We start from the raw sequence: 19,712 nt of genomic DNA, 5'->3' as shown, positions 1-19,712 counted from the left end.
ACAGCCCAGATTTACAGCTGTTAAACATTACTGAATTTGAGAATAGAATACCACTTAACTAAAAGCATCAGCTCTGAGATGGCCTCTTTGTGGTAGGCTGGTCTGTAAGCAACATGATATGGTTAGAAATAAAAGCAATTATATTTATGTGTTTATGTTTTGTGTATTCATGAAAAAAAAGCATTAGTTCTTGCTAAGTTAGTTGATGCTTTGTGACAGTGTTAAAGAGCAATTTGACTCTGCTTCTTTATTATTATTAAATTCAGAATACATTTGTTGCTATGTCAGAGTGAGGTTTATTGTACATGTTAGTTAATTAGTAAGCCAGTTTCAAAAGTTATTCACATAAACTTAGTTTATCAATCATCTTTGTTATAATGAAGAAATAATAATGTCAAACATAATCAAATAGTTTACTTTGTTTCTGTAACTATTGTTAAGACTGGGTACTTCATTATTTAGCTGTTAAAACTGTATGCACTTACATTGTTTAGATTTCATGGTGTCAAGACGCAGAGTTTGTCATCGATTTGAATGACAATGACACGGATGAAGTTCATGAAGTTAAAATCTACGATGCAGAGGTTGAGATACCAGGGTGCAAGCTGAGCTTGTTTGTGACGACACAGGTAGGAAGTGCAGTGTGTGCTAGTTATGACAACACAGGTAGGAGGTGTAGCTTGTGCTAGTTGTGATGACGCAGGTTGGAGGTGTAGCCTGTGGTAGTGCATGTTGGTGCTGTAGTGATGGTCACCAAGTCCTGTTCCTCAGGATCGCTCTGACATTGTCGACCTGACGGACACATCCTTGCTGGTGGACATCAGCGATTCCCTCAGTGAACGGGACAAGGTCAAATTCACTGTGCACACCAAGGTAATGGGGCAAGACCAGACTGTGGAGTGTATGGTGTCCGTGTGATGAGGATGCTTGTCTCTGTCTGTCTGTGGTCCTGTATCCCACCCCTCCATAGATTATGAAATATGGGTGCTGGTAAGGCAGGGTAAAAATAGTGCTACACTACACACACACACACACACACACACACACACACACACACACACACACACACACACACACAGATGGAAGTGAACATTGGAACTGCAGAACAGAAATAACAGGAAGAATTCAGAAAGAAGCACCGGACTGTTAATGATACACACTGATAGAAAACTTAGTTAAGACTAATAAGAGTTATTGTTCTAGTCCATCTGATTAAAATGCTGTTTGTGCTGTGTTATTTTACTGTTTGACTGGACTCCAGTGAACAAAAATTATATTTTTATTTTTGATATTTAATGTATACATTTTCTGCCCTCTGGGTGCATGTGTTTGTGTTGCTTGTGTGTGATACATATCCACATGCATATCATTTGCTGCATGTGTCACCACACAAGCAATTGTGGTTGTATGTCTTTTTATGTGTTTTTTATGCATTTGATTTACATTTGGTTTATAAAATTTTGATTTATCAAGTCCCTGTGTAACTGGGTTTATGGATGTAGTACATTAAGGTGTAGTAATTATTGTGATTTAATTAGGTTTGAACATTTTAATAGACATTAAAATTAATGAAACCATGGTTTTAAAAAGAAATCATGTGGATTTCCCATCAGGGTTATCAACAGAAATGGATATATTTGGATAACCCTCCACCCCCTCCCTCACCCCTCTCCCACTACAACCCAGTCCAAACCCAGTTCTGGAATGTGGGTCCCTGAATTAAAGTATTTAGAGTCTCAGCATACTGTTAAGCAGTTTCAGAATGAGAGTTGTCAGTGTGTACTTTGCAGACGACGCTGCCGCAGTTCCACAGGCATGAGATGTCAGTGGTGCGACAACATGAAGAGTTTGTCTGGCTGCATGATCGCTTTGTGGAGAATGAAGACTACGCTGGAATTGTGGTGTGTATTACTATTAGGCCTTTTTCATTCGTTGGTATTGGTATCTAAGGTTATGTGGATCATTATGCTGTGTGGTGGTGAAAAGTGTATGAAAGACCATTTGTCTTTGTTCTGTATGCTTGTCATTCATTCAGAATCAACAGTGATTGTATGTGTTCATATACACATGTCAAACAGTTCCGTTTTTGTCCTGTTATTGTGTTAAAAGGTTTTTTAATTACACATACTTAACCGTGACCCACTAGTGCAGACTCCGGCAGGGGTCTGACATTCCTGTCCTGTGCGAACTACTATCCGCCTATGCGGAGAAAACGAAAGTAGCTACGGCCGATAACCTCCCGGAAGTAGGTAACCTCCCCATTATTTAAATGTAATTTTAGATAGAAAATTTCCTTTATGCTAATAGCATAGTTGTATGTGCTGAAGAGAAACAGTTCCAGTTTATTCAGTCATTCTGGTAAAAGGTTTTTATGCAGACAGCATAGTTGTACATGTTGAAGGCATTTTGCAGAGGCAGATAGAATGCACAAGGCATGAGTGGGAGGGTGGAGATTCATTATTGGCCTTTTTTTTTCTTTTTTTTTTAAATCATCGATGCAGTTGGTGTTATAATTATCACAATAGACATCAGTGAAAGTCCTTGCTGCTGACAAAGTTGTTGATGAAATGCGTTACACTGAACCATGTGCAGATACCCCCTGCACCACCACGACCAGACTTTGACGCTTCACGGGAAAAGCTGCAGCGACTGGGGGAAGGGGAGGCCACTATGACCAAGGATGAGTTCATGAAAATGAAACAGGAATTGGAAGCGTGAGTGTTGGTGCTCTGTCTTTGTGTTGAACTTTAACTTACTAAACACCAAGTTTCTGTGTGAAAAATGCTCCCCAGTACCAAATATTTTAGAAATGATGCTCTCAGTCACAGGCTTCGCTTCATGTCAAATCAACACAATGGACTTGTTCATTTCAAACGTGGTCAGGGACCAAAGGTTAGTCATTGTTCTTTGGCGGGGAAACTGGCTGCAGCTGTTGAACTTTGTTACAATGTGAAAAATGGTCTTATCAGCATGACCCCTCGATGTCGACAAAAGTTGCCTAATGTGGTGCACTGTCTAGTCAACTAAAGTTGCCTATGGCAGTGAAAGACAAGATGTTTTTATCTGTGTTCAGCCATGTTGAGTGTAAGCAGTCTGTCTACACTCATGTCGTAATCCATTTAGAAAACACCATACAGTGGCCATTTGAAAAGAGCCAATCAGAAAAGAGATAACAATGTGTCTGTCATCCAGTTCATGTAAAGATGTCCAAAAAAGTAAATGTACAGTACAGTGTTGCTTCCAGGCTGTGGCATTGTGGGAAATTTGTTTCCTTTTTGTACTGCCCACACACAGCCACAGCTCGGCTCAGTCCCTCACAGTCCCAGTGCCGGCAGTCCACAGGAAACTTGAGGTCACACCTGAGAGGAGACCCTGCACTTACGGGCATTCAGTGTACATGTTCTCATCCAACATAGGCAGGGAAATGTTCCACCTGAAATTAAAATGAACAGTAACTGACTATTAGAAAAAGCCGATCCTGAAATCAGTGAAAAGATCCTCCTCATTGAAATAGCAGTTATATGTAAAATAGACAATAAGTCATGTTACCGACAATCAAAATACTGTGGCTTTCATCTGGTTATATGACTGGCCTTTAAGGTAGTATTAAAGATTTTTTTTTTTATAAGTGTTTAAATGTTGTGATGATATAAACGTGTATAAAGGGTGTGTTGGTGTGTGACAGAGAGTACCTGGCCACCTTGTTGTGATGATATAAATGTGTATGAAGCATGTGTTGGTGTGTCCCAGAAGGTACCTGGGCACCTTGTTGTGATATAAATGTGTATGAAGCATGTGTCCTTCTACCCACCCCACGTTGCCCACATAAACCACTTGTTTGGTTGTAGTGTGTGTGTGTGTGTCTGTAGGTGGATGTTTGTGTGTGTGCGGGTGTGTGTGTGTGTGAGCGTGTGTGCGCACATGTGTGCATGTGTAGGGTATTTTTGTTTCGTGTGTGTGTGTGTGTGTGTGTGTGATATTTTTCATTCATTGTAGTAATTTCTTGGTGTATAGATACACATATGTGTTGTTTTTTCATGTGCAGAGGTATGTTATTATGCACAATCGTATATGTGTTGTTTCATGTACGGTGCTTAGAGCCCATTACTTGGGGAGTTTGTGTCATGTAAGTACTATCTATTATTATTATCATGTGTTGGTGTGTGACAGAGAGTACCTGGCGACCTTCAAGAAGACGGTGGCCATGCATGAAGGATTCCTGCAGCGTTTGGCAGCACACCCAGTTCTGAGACAGGACGTCAACTTTGAGGTCTTCCTGCAGTATGAAGGGGATGTAAGTCATGTGCTGTCTGTGGTAATAACTAGGTCTTCCTGTAGTATGAAGGGGATGTAAGTGTGTTCTATGTGGTCATCAGAACAGTGATAATAACTAGGTCTTCGTGAAGTATGGAGCGGATGTAAGTGTGTTCTATGTGGTCATGATAACAGTGATAATAACTAGGTCTTCCTGCAGTATGGAGGGGATGTAAGTGTGTTCTATGTGGTCATGATAACAGTGATAATAACTAGGTCTTCCTGCAGTATGGAGGGGATGTAAGTGTGTTCTATGTGGTCATGATAACAGTGATAATAACTAGGTCTTCCTGCAGTATGGAGGGGATGTAAATGTGTTCTATGTGGTCTTCTTAACAGTGATAATAACTAGGTCTTCCTGCAGTATGGAGGGGATGTAAGTGTGTTCTATGTGGTCACCATAACAGTGATAATAACTAGGTATTCCTGTAGTATGAAGGAGGTGTAAGTCGTGTGTGGTGATCATAACATTCATAATAAGTCACTGACTGTTCCCTGTCCCCCCCCCCCCCCCCAGCCCCCCCCTACACACACACACATAAACATACACACACACATGGATACACACACACACACACACACACACACATGCACACGCGCATGCGCGTGCACGCGCGCACACACACACACACACACACACACTCCTGCAATGTTTGGACAAGGGCTGTTTTGGTCATACAAGAGAAGCAGAGAGAAGATGGTTTGCATTGACATTTCTTAAAAAACAACAACAACAAAACATCCACCATGACAATGTGTGTTGATGATGACTGGTGTATTGTGGAACAGCTAAGCATACGGGGGAAGAACAAGAAGGAAAAGCTGGGAGGATTCTTCAACCGTCTGAGCAAGACAGTGGATGAACAGCTGCTGTCTGGGCAAAAGGTCAGCTGCCCACTCCCTGTGTATGTCTCCCTCTCTTGTGTGTATGTGTGTTTGTGTGCATGTGTGTGTGCGCGCACGTGAGTGTGTGTGTGTTTAAGAGAGTGAGTCTGTGTGAATTGTAGGAGCTGTGTGTGAGTATAATCACGTAAATGCATGCATGTGCTGATTTTTCTCCTTTTTTGTTTTTGTTTTCCTTGTAATCATTATATATATATATGTGTCAGTCAAACTGAGTGTCTCATTCAGATGAGATGATAAACAGAGGGTCCCGTGTGCAGCATACACTTGTTGAACTGAAAAAGAACCCTATGCAACCAATGTAATGACTTATTGTCCTCTTGCTAAATGCAGGAGAAATCCACATGAATATGAACACAAATATATGCAAGCACTCAAGGCCTAAGCATTTAGGGTTATGCTGCTGTCAGGCATTTACGTGGCAGATGCTGAGTAACATAATTGTTTTGTCTAAAGGCAGTGCCTCCCCCTGACAGAGAAAGGTGTGTTGCAGGATGTGGACGACTTCTTTGAGCAGGAGAAGCACTTCCTGGTGGCCTACCACAGCAAGCTGAAGGACGCCACCGCCAGGTCCGACAAGATGACCCGCATCCATAAAAGTGAGGCTCTGCATGCTTGACTGGGCAGTTAGTGTTGGTACTGTCAGCAGTGAACACCACCACATGTGAAGCTCTCTTCACCATTAGAAAGTTGGGTAGTTTCTCTTCACCAATAGAAAGTTGGGTACTTTGTGTTGTATTGTCAGCAGTGTACACCACATGTGAAGTTCTCTTTACCAATAGAAAGTTGGGTACTTTGTGTTGTATTGTCAGCAGTGTACACCACCACATGTGAAGTTCTCTTCACCAGTAGAAAGTTGGGTACTTTGTGTTGTATTGTCAGCAGTGTACACCACATGTGAAGTTCTCTTTACCAATAGAAAGTTGGGTACTTTGTATTGTATTGTCAGCAATGTACTCCACCACATGTGAAGTTCTCTTCATGGATAGAAATTTGGGTACTTTGTGTTGGTATTGTCAGCAGCGTACTCCACCACATGTGAAGTTCTCTTCCTGGATAGAAATTTGGGTACTTTGTGTTGGTATTGTCAGCAGTGTACTCCACCACATGTGAAGTTCTCTTCACCGATAGAAAAGTTGGGTACTTTGTGTTGTATTGTCAGCAGCGTACTCCACCACATGTGAAGTTCTCTTCATGGATAGAAATTTGGGTACTTTGTGTTGGTATTGTCAGCAGTGTACTCCACCACATGTGAAGTTCTCTTCACCGATAGAAAAGTTGGGTACTTTGTGTTGGTATTGTCAGCAGCGTACTCCACCACATGTGAAGTTCTCTTCACCGATAGAAAAGTTGGGTACTTTGTGTTGGTATTGTCAGCAGTGTACTCCACCACATGTGAAGTTCTCTCCGCCGATAGAAATGTTGACATGACTTACTTGACGCCTCAGTTTGTTGTTTTTGTCTCACTGTACTGTACTGTCAGTTGGGTTCCAGTATACACAGTCAGCACTGTTTTATCAGTGTTCTTGTTGAAAGAGAAGATGCATTTTTATTTAACATGGAATATGCACTGTTATTTAAACACATTGTTATTTAGACACATTATTATTCAGCAAGAAAAGCCACAGTAACTTGTACACACACCTAGGAGTGGAGTGTGTGAAGATCAGTGTGAACATTGTGAGGATTGGTTCACATGAACTCCTGCATCCTGACAAGCTCTCTTCTATTTCTCTGTCAATCATTTCTGGTTGATGATTTTTTTTTTTTACACAACCAATTGTAATGTTTGATAGTTTTGAATAACAAGCAAGTATGTCTTTCAATGATTGGCCTATATAAAACAAATGAAGCCTCCCATTTATTGATATGCATCAACGATTGCTAGATATGGCCAGTGGACTGACAATGAAAAGCTCTGTGTCCCTGATGGCAGACAAGTTGTTACCTCATTGCTGATTGGCCCCTTTCAAATAATCAGTGCTGTGTTTTCTGATTGGATGACAAAATTTGTGTGTACTGACCGCTGAAACCCACAGCACATAGTTGACGGATGGTTATTGTCATTGACAATAACTACACACAGGACTGATGATGCTGGCTACAAGTACATCCATTGCACACAACATGCATCACATACAGGTGCAGACAGTAACAGCAGCATAAACAACACATCCTTAACAATCTTGACAGTGGTTCATGCTTTATTGCTCAAACCATTTACAGTCACTGTCTGTGTGAACTGTGGTGACACTGAGGTTCTTTGCACAATTACTGGGGAATGCAAACTTTCTTCTGTCCCTTAAAATAGACCTCAGTGTATATGCCATTTGTTTTTGTGGGTCAGATGTGATGTAATTTGACGTGATCAGTGTTGGTGTGTGTTGTGTGTGATGAGATTTCACCCTGGGTCTGGCCCTGTGCAGACAGCTGGTTGATGATGATCAGTGACGCCTTGTTTTCTTCTGTGCTTCTGGTCAACGTTGATATGCATACTTGTAGAGCGCCCATCCTCAGTCAAGACCAAGCTCTCATACTCATGCAGACATGTAACATTTTATGTGTATGACCATTTTGCCTGTTTATCCCACCATGTAGGCAGTCATCCTCGGGGGCATACATGCTAGGTATGTGCTTGTTTCCATAACCCACCGAACACTGATATGGATTACAAGATCTTTAATGTACGTATTTCATCTTTTGCGTATATGTACACACAGTGGGGGTTCAGGTACTAGCAGGTTTGCACTTATGTTGACCTGGGAGATGAGAAAAATCTCCACCCTTTACCCACTAGGCGCCATTACCAAGATTCAATCCTGGGACCCTCAGATTGAAAGTCGAACACTTTAACCACTCAGCTATTGTGCTCGTTGAAAAAATTTACAAGGTGTTGGTTTGTGAAGAAGCCACAGAGTGTAACACTTTTAAGCCACTTGGCTATGGTGCCTATCGAAAGAATTTACAGGAGTTGGTTTTGTGAAGAAGTCATGGAGTGTGATGTTGGTGTGTGCAGACATGGCGGACTCCTACATCCAGATCTCCACAGGACTGGTGGTGTTGGCCACCATTGAGAACACACAGCTCAACAGGTCAGACAGTGTTTTTACTGCAGTGTGTGTGCTTCTCAGTGTCTGTAAGACAGGGGAGGGTGATAGACATGTTTACATGTGGATTGAGAAGGGTGTATGGGGTAGGGTATGGGTGTTGATGTATGTATGTGTTGGAGCAGGCTTATAATTATGTAGACATGTATATGTGTGATAGAATTGTTTTGATAAAATGTGGGTTTGGGGAAGGATGTGTATGTTCGTGGGAAGTTCCAGATACTTGACATATCTGTGTGATGGATGTGTGTGTTAGTGGGAAGTTCTATATACTAGACATGTGTCTGTGTATGTTAGTGGCAAGTTCTATATACTTGACATGTGTCTGTGTGGGCTGGATGTGTCTGTTAGTGGGAAGTTCTGTGTGTTGATGTGTGTGACCTGTGTGTTTATGTGTGTGTTACCTGTGTGTTGATGTATGTTACCTGTGTGTTGATGTGTGTGTTACCTGTGTGTTGATGTGTGTGTTACCTGTGCTGATGTGTGTATTACCTGTGTGTTGATGTTACCTGTGTGTTGATGTGTGTGTGTTACCTGTTTGTTGATGTGTGTGTTACCTGTGCTGATGTGTGTATTATCTGTGTGTTGATGTATGTTACTTGATGTGTTACCTGTGTATATGTATGTTACCTGTATGTTGTTGCATTTTACCTGTGTTGATATGTTTGTTTACTGTTATCTGCTCTGTGTGTTGACGTGTATATTACCTATGTGTTCATTATGTAATACCTGTTTGTTGATGTGTGTTATCTTCATGTTGATGTACCTTTGTGTTGATGTGTGTTACCTGTATGTTGATGTGTGTTACCATGTGTTGATGTGTGTTACCTTGTGTTGATGTGTTTGTTACCTGTGTGTTACCTGTGTGTTACCTGTGTGTATGTGTTACCTGTGTACCTGTGTATTGATGTGTGTTACCCGTGTGATGATGTGTATGTTCCTGTGTGTTTTCAGAACCTTCACCAGAGTGGCAGAAGCCTTGGAGAAAGCCAGGGTAAGGTTGGAGAGCTCTGCCTGTCTGTCACACCGTCCTCTTTCTGTCTGTCACCACTTCCTCATTCTGTCAGACTGTCTCTGCCCGACAGCAAGCATGAAAGCACACAGTGGAGAGTCATCCACTGCCCAGAGGCCTTAATCCTTTCAGCACTGCTTGGATTACAGTCTGTGCTACCTTGCCCACCTGTCAGGTGTCATCACTACAGCAGGGATTCCCTCACTTTTTAAAAACAAACCAAAAAATGACAGATTGTAACAGATGTATATATATATATATAATGCCACATGTAAATATGTACAAAATAATTCTAAATATAATCGTCAGGATATAATAGATGTATGTATAACACCACATGCAAATGTGTACAAAAGTAATTCTGAAAACAGTTGTCGGGATAAAAATTGTGTGCAGCAGCGCTTGAACATAGCCCAGGCTTTCGGCGGAATGAGTTGAAGAGTTGCTCTCCAGTTTCCAGGCCAACTTAACAGGTGTTTGATTCTCTTCAGCCTGGCTGACACTGGGACGTACTGTGAAAGGAAGTGTAGAGTGCAGGGCATCACTAAGGCCCCAGCTGAAATGACTCTCGTGGCAGCAGCATCTTCTACCTCATCCATCTTTTTTCTTTTTTTTTTTTCTTTTTTTTAATCTTAAAGACAAATTGTCCTACCCTTTCCAGTTGTCCTGTTTCCATGCCAGTGGTGTGTGTATGTGTTTGTGTGAGTCAGTCGTCAGCACTCTGGGACTGTCACTGGTGTCCACTCCAGGGGAGGCACTCTTGTCTTGCTGTCTCCTCTGATGAGTGGCCTCCTGGCGCCCTGATAAATTAGTACCGATACAGTGACAGCTCCTTGTGGATTGTCACTGGTCTCCACTCCTGGGGAGGCACTCTGTCTGGCTTTGTCTCCTCTATGAGTGGCCTCCTGGCGCCCCGATAAATTGGTACTGATACAGTGAGAGTTCCTCGTGCATTGTCACTGGTCTCCACTCCTAGGGAGGCACTCTGGTTGTGTCTCCTCTGATGAGTGGCCTTCTGGCACCCCAGTAGAATGATACTGATAGCTCCTTGTGGACTGTCACTGTTGTCCACTGCAAGGGAGGCTCTCTGGCTGTGTCTCCTCTGATGAGAGGCCTTCTGGCACCCTGATAAAATGATACTGATAGTTCCTTGTGGACTGTCACTGGTGTCCACTCCAGCAGAGGCACTCTCTCTGTGTCTTCTCTGAGGATTGGCCCTCTGGCACCCTGATAAAGTGGTACTGATAGCTCCTTGTGGACTGTCAGCACTGGCGCTGTGACGCAACAAGGCGGGTGTGGTTGTGAGTAATCCATAACTGCATTGGGTTAATGCCAATGACATGTAAGACAAGACAGCAACCCCCAGCAACAAAGAAACCAGTTTCCTGTTATTTTCATGCATTAACGTATTTGAATATTTTGTTTAGTCTTTTAGAACTGGCCTAACGATCTGTCTTGACCCTGTGCCCCACCTGTGTTTGTTCAGAAACTGGAGGGGCGTGTAGCGTCGGACGAGGACCTGAAACTAAGTGACACACTGCGCTATTATGTGCGGGACACATCGGCGGTGAAGGACGTGTTGTATCGACGCACACGGTCCCTGGCTGACTATGAGGCAGCCAACAAAGCTCTGGACAAAGCCAGGACCAAGAACAAAGAAGTGCATCAGGTCTCTGTGTGTGTGTGCGTGTGTGTGTGTGTGTGTGTGAGCTTACATGGATGTGTGTGCGTGTGCACATATGGATGGGTGTGTCTCTCTGTGTGTTCACATGGATGTGTGTCTGTTTGTGCTCACACAGGTGTGTGTGTGTGTGTGTGTGTGTGTGTGTGTGTGTGTGTGTGTTCACATGGATGTCTGTATGTGTGTGTGTTTGCGTGTGTTCACATGGATGTATGTGTGTGTCTGTGTGTGTGTGTGTGTGTGTGTGTGTGTGTGTTCATATGTTTGTGTCAATGTTTGTGTGTGTGTTTGTGTGTTCACATGGATGTGTGTGTGTGTGTGTCTGCGTGTGTGTGTGTGTGTGTGTGTGTGTGTGCATCATAGTGAGAGGGGGGAGGGTCACAAATGTTGCTGCCAGAATGTAGCAAATTAATAACATCTTTTTGTGATTGCAAAATCTGACTTCAGTCAGCAAAGTTCTGAAGATTACTCCTTTCTGTCTCACTTTTCAGAGCTGTTTTAGTTTTTATTGACATAAAAGATATCTAGCTTTTTTTATATATAGAGAGAGATATTCACATACACACACGCACACATACACAGCCTACAATTCCAGTTGGGGGGGTATGGGGGGGGGGGATCAAGGTAAATTGGAGGAGGCATGTGTCTTAGCAGTTTTATTTTAAGCTGTAGTGATTTAAACTAACAGATTTGGAAAGATGCTGGATTACTGAGTTTACTTAAAATCTGAACAGTAAATTGATGTGTGTGTGTGTGTGTGTTTCTGCAAGACAATAAAGGGCTAATTTACTGTTATCTCTTGTTTCAGGCTGAGAAACACCAAGAGCAATGCTGCAATAAGTTCGAGAAGATTTCAGATGTTGCCAAGAAAGGTATGTCATGTGTGTGTGTCTTTCTGTGTGTGTGTGTGTGTATGCGTGGTGTTAACTTTTTGTGTGTGTATATTTTAAAGAACAGGCATCATGATGATTAGTTTAAATAGAATTGTTCAAATGAAAGCCGCTTGACTGCTTTTCTGTTGAGAGATTGGTTTGGTGTGTGTGTGTGTGTGTGTGCATGTGTGTGTGAATACATGAATGTTTGTGTATTTCTGCACTAGTATGTTTGTGTTTGTGTGTGTGTAGTCACCATGAGAACTGTGAATTAACTTCCAGAAGTTTCTTGCCAGTTATCAGTCATGATAATAAAATGGTTTGGGTAGTTACAAAACAAACCAAAAAAAATGATGAAAGTGCAATTGATGTTGAAGTGTCTACCAGTCTGATGATACAGGGTGAAGCTTCTGCTCTGCTGTGTTGGTTGAGACATGGCTTGGTGTGTGGTTTTGTTGACAGAGATCGTGGAATTCAAGACACGGCGGATTATGTACTTCAAGAAACAACTGGTGGACCTTGCTGAGCTGGAACTACGACATGCTAAGGTGCGCTGCAGTGTCTGGTGACACCAACAGTGTCTTTTCATGTGTGTTTGTTAGCACACTGTCCAGATAATAATAGCATTGTCTAGTCATGTCTATCTGTTAGCATACTGTCCAAATAACACCAACTTTGTCTAGGCATGTCTGTTAGCACACTATCCAAATCACACCACCTAATTTTAAGTCCTTATGACTCCTGTGTATAAGACACATTCCCTGAACTTATTTTAAAATCTTGAAAAATCCAGGAATGTGGCTCACTCATGTACTAGACACAGAATATGACATCACAAAACTGCCTGCCTGTGGGAGAGCGGATGTCACTGTGTGTGCCACCTTTGTCACTGTGTGTTACCGGCATCATGTCATGTGTCAGTGTGTGTCACCTGTGTCACAGTGTGTGTCACCGGTGCCCTGTGTCACTGTGTGTGTGTGTGTTAGCTGTGTGCCCAGTGTCACAGTGTGTGTGTTGTGTTTCAGGCCCAGGTGCAGCTGTTGAAGAACTGCATCACGGCGCTGGATGACTCGTCCTAGAGACACCGCTGAGCCTGTGCCTTGCCACATTCTGCCCCCAGCTTCACCCCTCTCTCTGGTCCTCCCCCAAACCTTTTCCTCCCCTCCCACTCTCTCTGTGCCCTCCTGACCTGTGCCCTCCTGTCCCATGACCTGACCTGTGCCCTCCTGACCTGTGCCCTCCTGTCCCATGACCTGACCTGTGCCCTCCTGACCTGTAACCTCCTGACATAACCTATGACCTGACCTGTGACCTGACATCCTGACCTGAGCCCTCCTGACCTGTGCCCTTCTGACCCTTGACCAAGTTCTTTCAGTTGCTGTCCCTGTTCCCTGAACTGGCCCACTTTCTGCTCTCACCCTGTGACTTCTCTCATCTTTTCTTTCACTGTCCTTATTGTGTTGTTTGTTTTGGTGACAATGTTCATTTTTTTCTGTTGGTGTCCTATGTATTGTGTCACTGTCTGTTACTGTCCTGTCCACTGTCCATGGGTTGTGGCTGACATTCTGTCCTGTCCACTGTCCATGGGTTGTGGGTGACATTCTGTCCTGTCCACTGTCCATGGGTTGTGGCTGACATTCTGTCCTGTCCACTGTCCATGGGTTGTGGGTGACATTCTGTCCTGTCCACTGTCCATGGGTTGTGGCTGACATTCTGTCCTGTCCACTGTCCATGGGTTATGGCTGACATTCAGTCCTGTCCACTGTCCATGGGTTGTGGTTGACATTCACTCCTGTCTGTACACTGTCTCTCTTTTTCCTGTCACTGCTTCCTGTCTCTCTTCTCTCTCTTTCTTGGTGACCTTTTTTTTCTCTCTCTCTCGGTCTCTCCCCCAAACTTGCCCCTTGTTTCCCAACATGCCATTAATGTGAACATCACTTCGCATTCTGTCTGTCTACCCTCCCCTTGCCCTAAGGTGAACACAGCAGTCACATCATTGGCTGCCATGTGCAGGAATCTCCCATGGCTGACCTCACTGTCTGACTGCTTGACCTAGACCCTGACCTTGACTCCAGCTCCTTGGATGACAGGCCGGACTGGTTCTGGCTGCAGAGCTGAATGACATTTTTGATTTCCCCCCAAGGCATTGCTTGTTTTGCGGATACTAACACTTTGTTGATAAAAGAAAGGAAAACAGGTCATAATGAAATGAGGATTTTTGTACTTTTTTTGCTCAGCATATATGCTATGTATATTTGACACTTGAAGTTGATGGGAGTGTGCTTTATGCTATGTGGATATGTACAGATATGAGTGTCTTATTTCAGTGATGTGTTGGGGAGGGTGTGTTAGTGAGCTTGTGTGGTATGTTATGACGTCCTCAGTTTTTGTGCCCTCCATATGACTGACGTGTTTGAACAAGATGTGGTGATAGTGGGATTGGGGATGTGGGATGTGGATTTTGTGACAGTGGGGTGGGGGTATGTTCTGATAACAAATTAACATACATCAATGATAGCCTTCTCTAGCTACACGACAACAAATTAAGATACATCATTGAGTGCTTATTGTGGGCTTTAGGTTGGAAAGAGGAGTTGGGGTGGGTTTTTTTACGCAGTCAGATAAATCAAAATGTGCAGTATGCAGTAAGTTAAAAGTTTTGGTGTGAAGTATACATGGATTTATGGTGTGTATTGTTGACACAGAGGTGGAAATATTTCAAGGTTCAGGTCAGAGTTCAATTTGTTGTTGATAATTGTGCAGAAAATGATCTGTTGACATATGTCAGAAATGATCTGTGGAAATACGTGTGGAAATTGATCTGTTGACATATATGTGGAAAATGATCTGTTGACATATGTGCAGAAAATGATCTGATGACATGTGTTGAAAATGATCTTTTGACATTAGTGTGGAAAATCATCTGTTTGTATCCAGTGCATGTTTTCATGAATGTTTGTGTTGTTCCCTTTTTGGAACGGGAAAATCTTCACAAAACTGATCTGGCTGTATGTTTCTGATGTAGGTTAAAAGAAGAAAAAAAAAAGAGTTATGAAAGTGATGGCAACCTGATGACATGTCACAATGAGGTCACAGTTCAGTCTGGGTTGTTGAGTTTGTGTGGAAATAACATGATCTGTCTGTTATGTGGTACATGTACTTGTATAGGGACAGAAATGTTGTGAAGAGATATTCAGTGAATCTCAGGTGATGCTGGTGATTGGTTTTGAAGTTTAAAAAACAGAAAGAAGTTAGAGTGAAACAGAATGGTACATTGATAGTCAAGTATATTGATGACAGCAGAATGCTTAGGAATGGTGTGGCCTTGTATTATCCACACCTGCTGTCAGCAAGCTTTTTCCATGTCTCTCTCTGTCTCTCCTTCTCTCTCTCTTTCTCTCTCTCTCTGAACAATGTGACCTGCACAAAGTAACCAGTGTAATTAGAATACTTTTGGTTTAAATGAGAAAAAGAGATGCCAGTTTGTAATTTTGACATTAACCTGTATTGAATGTTCAGAGACGATCAAATCATTGGTGCACATGAGGCAATGTGATTTGCAGCACGAACAAGAAAAATCTTCTGTGATACTTGCTACGCTGGAGTGAGTCTGGCAAGCATAATATGTTGGTAACAAAGTACAGCTGTGTAAATTGTGGCTGCAGCCTAGGATGAGGTGATTGCTGTGTGCATGGTGATGTCTGGTCACCTCAGGTGGTTGTCTGGCAAGACGTGGTGTCAGCACTGACTGGCTGTGGCATTGGGTGGTGGGGGTCTGTCATGTGTGTTGTTGTGCATATCTTTGTGTTTCCCTTGCGCTTGTCAGTTTGTCTCCCTTGCACCTGTCTGTCTCCCAACAGGTCAGTATGTTCAGTGTGCGAGACAGATGATTTTCCATGAAAATACAAGCATCTGAAAATATGTAGCTGGTCTGTTTTTTCTTATGTAAAAAGAAAGAAAGAAAGAAATACACATTTGTGTTGATTGAAAGACCATTTTTGACTGGACAAACATTCACTTTACAGATAATAATAACCATGCTTAACAAATAAACCATTGCATGATTTAAGACTATTCTTGATCCAACAAACATTAAATGTATGAACATAATCATGGTCATTGGTGCACCTCTGCAAACTTCAGCAAACTCACTTCAGTGGATGTTGACAAAATGCCACATTTGCGGACAGTCACATGTGTAAAGAGTTCGTGGAAGCAGATGTGTGGATTGCCTGACTTGTGAGGTTCTCAGTTCTGTAGATGAGAAAAACTGGTTGATGTAAGCCTCACTTACACACCTTGCTTCTGCAGGTGAAACTTAAGAAGGTAAACTGATCGTGTATTATTCTCATCATTATTATTGATACCGTCTTCATTTTCATTATTATATGTATTGTTTATTGCTGTGCTGCTCCTGTCCAACAGCAAGAGTACAGATGATGATACCAGTTTTCATGGTGGGTTGGGTTTTTTTATGTTGGTAGGATTGTGATTTGTGTTGACTGACAAATTATAAATGAATTGATTTGTCATGGTCACCCCAAGAAACAGGAAGAAAATGCTGAAGAACAGCACTGGTTTGTGAGGGGAGGTGGGGGTGGCGGTGAGTGTGTGTGTCTGGTGTTGGTTGGTTCTTTTGTTTTTTCCTTGTGTTTGGGGTTAAAGTCATACTTCAAATGAATGTGTCAAGTTGCGGTGTGTTTTATAAATATACATGGATGCTTCATAGTGTGAATGCTTTGATGAGCATCACATTTGGCAGTCATCTGATTGAAATGTTTTCTTGCAGAGGAGGGCATGAGGAAAGAATCATGCTTGTCATATTTTTGTGATAAATGATTGTAATAAAGTATTCATTGGATCGTTGTGATGAAGTATTGTATTATTATTATAGGTCATAGAATGTTAACTTTCAAATAAACATTAGCCTGCAGGTACAGTGCATGTGAAAAAGGTCATGGTAGATAGTGGTACAGTTATGACTGTGAAGGCAGGAGCCAGAACTGTGTTTCATTGAACTGTCTCCCTGGGGAGTGAGTCCTGGGTTTCAGTTCCAGAGAATAAGGGGAAGGTTCACCTTTGTCCCTGCCTCCTTATGCTGCTCACACTTCACACACGCACATGTGGAGGAAGCAGCCTCCTTGATGTTCATTCCTGACAGACCTCAGTGGTCTGTCCTGACCAGCCACAGTCCCCACTATGTGTCGTTTGAAGATCTCAGCATGTGGCAGAACCAGCTTTGAATGTGACAGAAGATAGTGTTGTTGCTTTACAGCCTTCTGACACACACCCCACAACTACACCCATGCTGACTGAAAGTGACATATATCTTACACAAGGTTCCCACATTATTGATGTCATTTATGGCAAGCTGTAGGCATCAGAAGGCTGCTACATCAACATAAAAGAATAATAAAATCTGGGAATAATCTCAACTCTTTAATGGAGAAAGAAACGTCCCCTTCGGTTTGCTAAGTATGGACCAGCATGTGACCATGGAACAGATGTTGACTGTGTTGCCTCCCCTCTCACAAGATCACAATGATCTGATGTGGACCATGGTCATCCAGGCTTGGTCTGTGACCTTGTGTGTTGGTGCATGAGTTTGTGTGAGAGAGAGAGAGAATGTGTGTGTCTAAAATATGTTGAGTGATTTTTTTTCTGATCTTTATATGAGCCTTTTCTGCTTGACTGGTTATGTTTGATTTATGAACTGTCATCCCTTTGCTGATTTAAAAAAAATGTGGTGAAATAAAAATTCATTGTTTTATTTGCAATGTTTTGTATTTGGAAAAGCATTCTGAAGTTTTATTTTGTGAAAGTGAGAGCCTATAATGTTAGACTGAGTGGACATACAATGTGTTTAGTTTGACATAATTATAGTTGTACCTGGGTTTAAATCGAGTTTTTTGTTTTGTCCCTCCAGATGATCAGCATGATGATTACATATCAGAAAAGTGGATAACATTCCCAGATTCTCACAGTTTCAATGGCAGTTGAAGATGGTAGTGATTTTTTTCTTTTCTTTTTTTAAATATTTTTTATCTTTGGTGAGTAATTGAAGTTCTCTGAATCTGTTGGTATGAATATGTTGGGAACTGGCTTTATATTTGTCAAATAAGAACTCACATGCAACAGAATTGAAATGATTGATTATTCTTTGTTGTGGACTTGAGAAGCCTAGCTGTTTAGCATGTTGTGTTTCTAGATTATGCAGATACAGGCAGATGAAAAAGAACAAAAACCAGTTTGGGGTGGTTCCCAAAAGCCAACTAGCCCCCAAGGCTGCAGCACTGAGAGCCAGTGCAATCTAGCCTCCTAGTTTGAGAGTCATGGTCCTTCACAAAAGACTGAGTTGTAAATGACCCTGTAGATGGTGGTTGAAGTGCACAAAGCAGGTGACAATCAAAATAATAAATAAACAACAAACTGAAAGGTATTGAAAGTGCAGTGTACGGTAAACTCACCTATCCATTTGTTTTGAAGCAAAATCAGTGATCTCATGTTGGGAGTCATGTCGGTGTAGTAAGATGGGGGTGTCTTCAAAATAAAGTCCACTTTTTTAAACGTTTGAACAGTTGACAGAAGAATAAATGAAAGAGGGGGACAGAGAGTCTCATATAAACATCAATCCAGAGAGGCCAAGCCTTGTTTTCACTTTGATTTATAACAACATGAACATTTTATTTCTTTTGTCCAGCATCAGTAAATAATCACTCATTTAGAATTCTGTGGTGTGTGTGTGTGTGTATAGAGAGAGAGAGAGGGGAGATTACTGGAGGGGTGTGATGGGAGTGAAAGAATGAACACAAACATGCTGGAGGTGGGAGTCTTCAGTTTGCTGCTTTCTCTGGACTGCTTACAATGTGCATTGTTGTGATTTGTTTTGTCTCCATATATATATATATATATATTTTTTTTTTTTAATTCTGTAGTTTTTCACAGCTGGACTTTTTAGTGGGAATGGTTTTGTGATCTCTGTGTGTGAGTGTGTTTGCGGAACCTTTTGATCTTTTCACATATTTTTCTCTGTCTTGTCTGTCCTGTTCTGTTTATCTGTCTATTTTGACCTGTTCATATGTTTTCTATTGTTTTGAGAGATCTGTAACTGTCGAGAAGTGATAACCCAGCATCCAACTTTTGTAGAATGTGGTGCATATCACCATTAAATGTGTGCCATGGACTGCAGCTTGCCACTTCCTGTGTGTTTTCAGTGGTGTGTGTGTGTGTGTGAAGGGAGAGCAGAGGAATAATTCTTTTTCTTTTCTTTTTTGCTGTCCCATCATCTGTTCTGTTTCAGTGGCATTACTCCCACCACTCATTCCAAGCTCACCATACACAGCCACACCCGGCTTCGTCTGTTGTAGTGGAATAATTCTGATTTTTGTTTTTATTTCATTCAAAAACCAACCAACAACAACAACAAAAAACTATTAAAAAAAATTATAAAAAAAATTCACCTGCAAAATCAGTGCTGATGCTGGCAAAGTTTTGGATTCTCTTCTGGTGAGGTGAGGTGTGATTCTTTCTTGCATCCAGAAAGAGGTGTTGGAATACCCACTCACACACCTTGCCACCACCTGATGGAACAACGCCTGCCTCTGGTTGTCAGAAACAACTGTTGTCCCCCTTGTGGACTTGGCTGACCACCAGTAAAGTTGGACATGGAAGCTGTGTGTCTGACTACCCATAGCCTTGGTGGACATAGAAATTGTGTATCTGACCAGCTGTAGACTTCGTGGACATGGAAGTGGTGTATCTGACCAGCTGTAGACTTGGTGGACATGGAAGTGGTGTATCTGACCACCCCTAGACTAGGTGGA

General features: G+C 42.1%; 1 protein-coding gene across 1 annotated transcript in view; it reads left to right on the top strand.

Moving 5' to 3' along the window:
• The window catches only part of LOC143281155 (sorting nexin-6-like), a 19,996-nt gene extending 919 nt beyond the window's left edge, over positions 1 to 19,077 (top strand). The window contains exons 3-14 of the mRNA XM_076586163.1: positions 772 to 873; positions 1,791 to 1,901; positions 2,593 to 2,714; positions 4,171 to 4,294; positions 5,104 to 5,199; positions 5,711 to 5,816; positions 8,234 to 8,309; positions 9,279 to 9,318; positions 10,823 to 11,005; positions 11,826 to 11,889; positions 12,352 to 12,437; positions 12,915 to 19,077. Coding sequence (XP_076442278.1) covers positions 772 to 873; positions 1,791 to 1,901; positions 2,593 to 2,714; positions 4,171 to 4,294; positions 5,104 to 5,199; positions 5,711 to 5,816; positions 8,234 to 8,309; positions 9,279 to 9,318; positions 10,823 to 11,005; positions 11,826 to 11,889; positions 12,352 to 12,437; positions 12,915 to 12,968 — 1,164 coding nt within the window. The 3' untranslated portion in view covers positions 12,969 to 19,077. The remainder of the gene's footprint in view (positions 1 to 771; positions 874 to 1,790; positions 1,902 to 2,592; positions 2,715 to 4,170; positions 4,295 to 5,103; positions 5,200 to 5,710; positions 5,817 to 8,233; positions 8,310 to 9,278; positions 9,319 to 10,822; positions 11,006 to 11,825; positions 11,890 to 12,351; positions 12,438 to 12,914) is intronic.
• Positions 19,078 to 19,712: the final 635 nt, after the last annotated feature.

Source organism: Babylonia areolata, chromosome 4, assembly GCF_041734735.1.
Source record: "Babylonia areolata isolate BAREFJ2019XMU chromosome 4, ASM4173473v1, whole genome shotgun sequence".
Lineage (NCBI taxonomy): Eukaryota > Metazoa > Mollusca > Gastropoda > Neogastropoda > Buccinidae > Babylonia > Babylonia areolata.
This window is presented reverse-complemented; position numbering and strand designations above follow the sequence as displayed.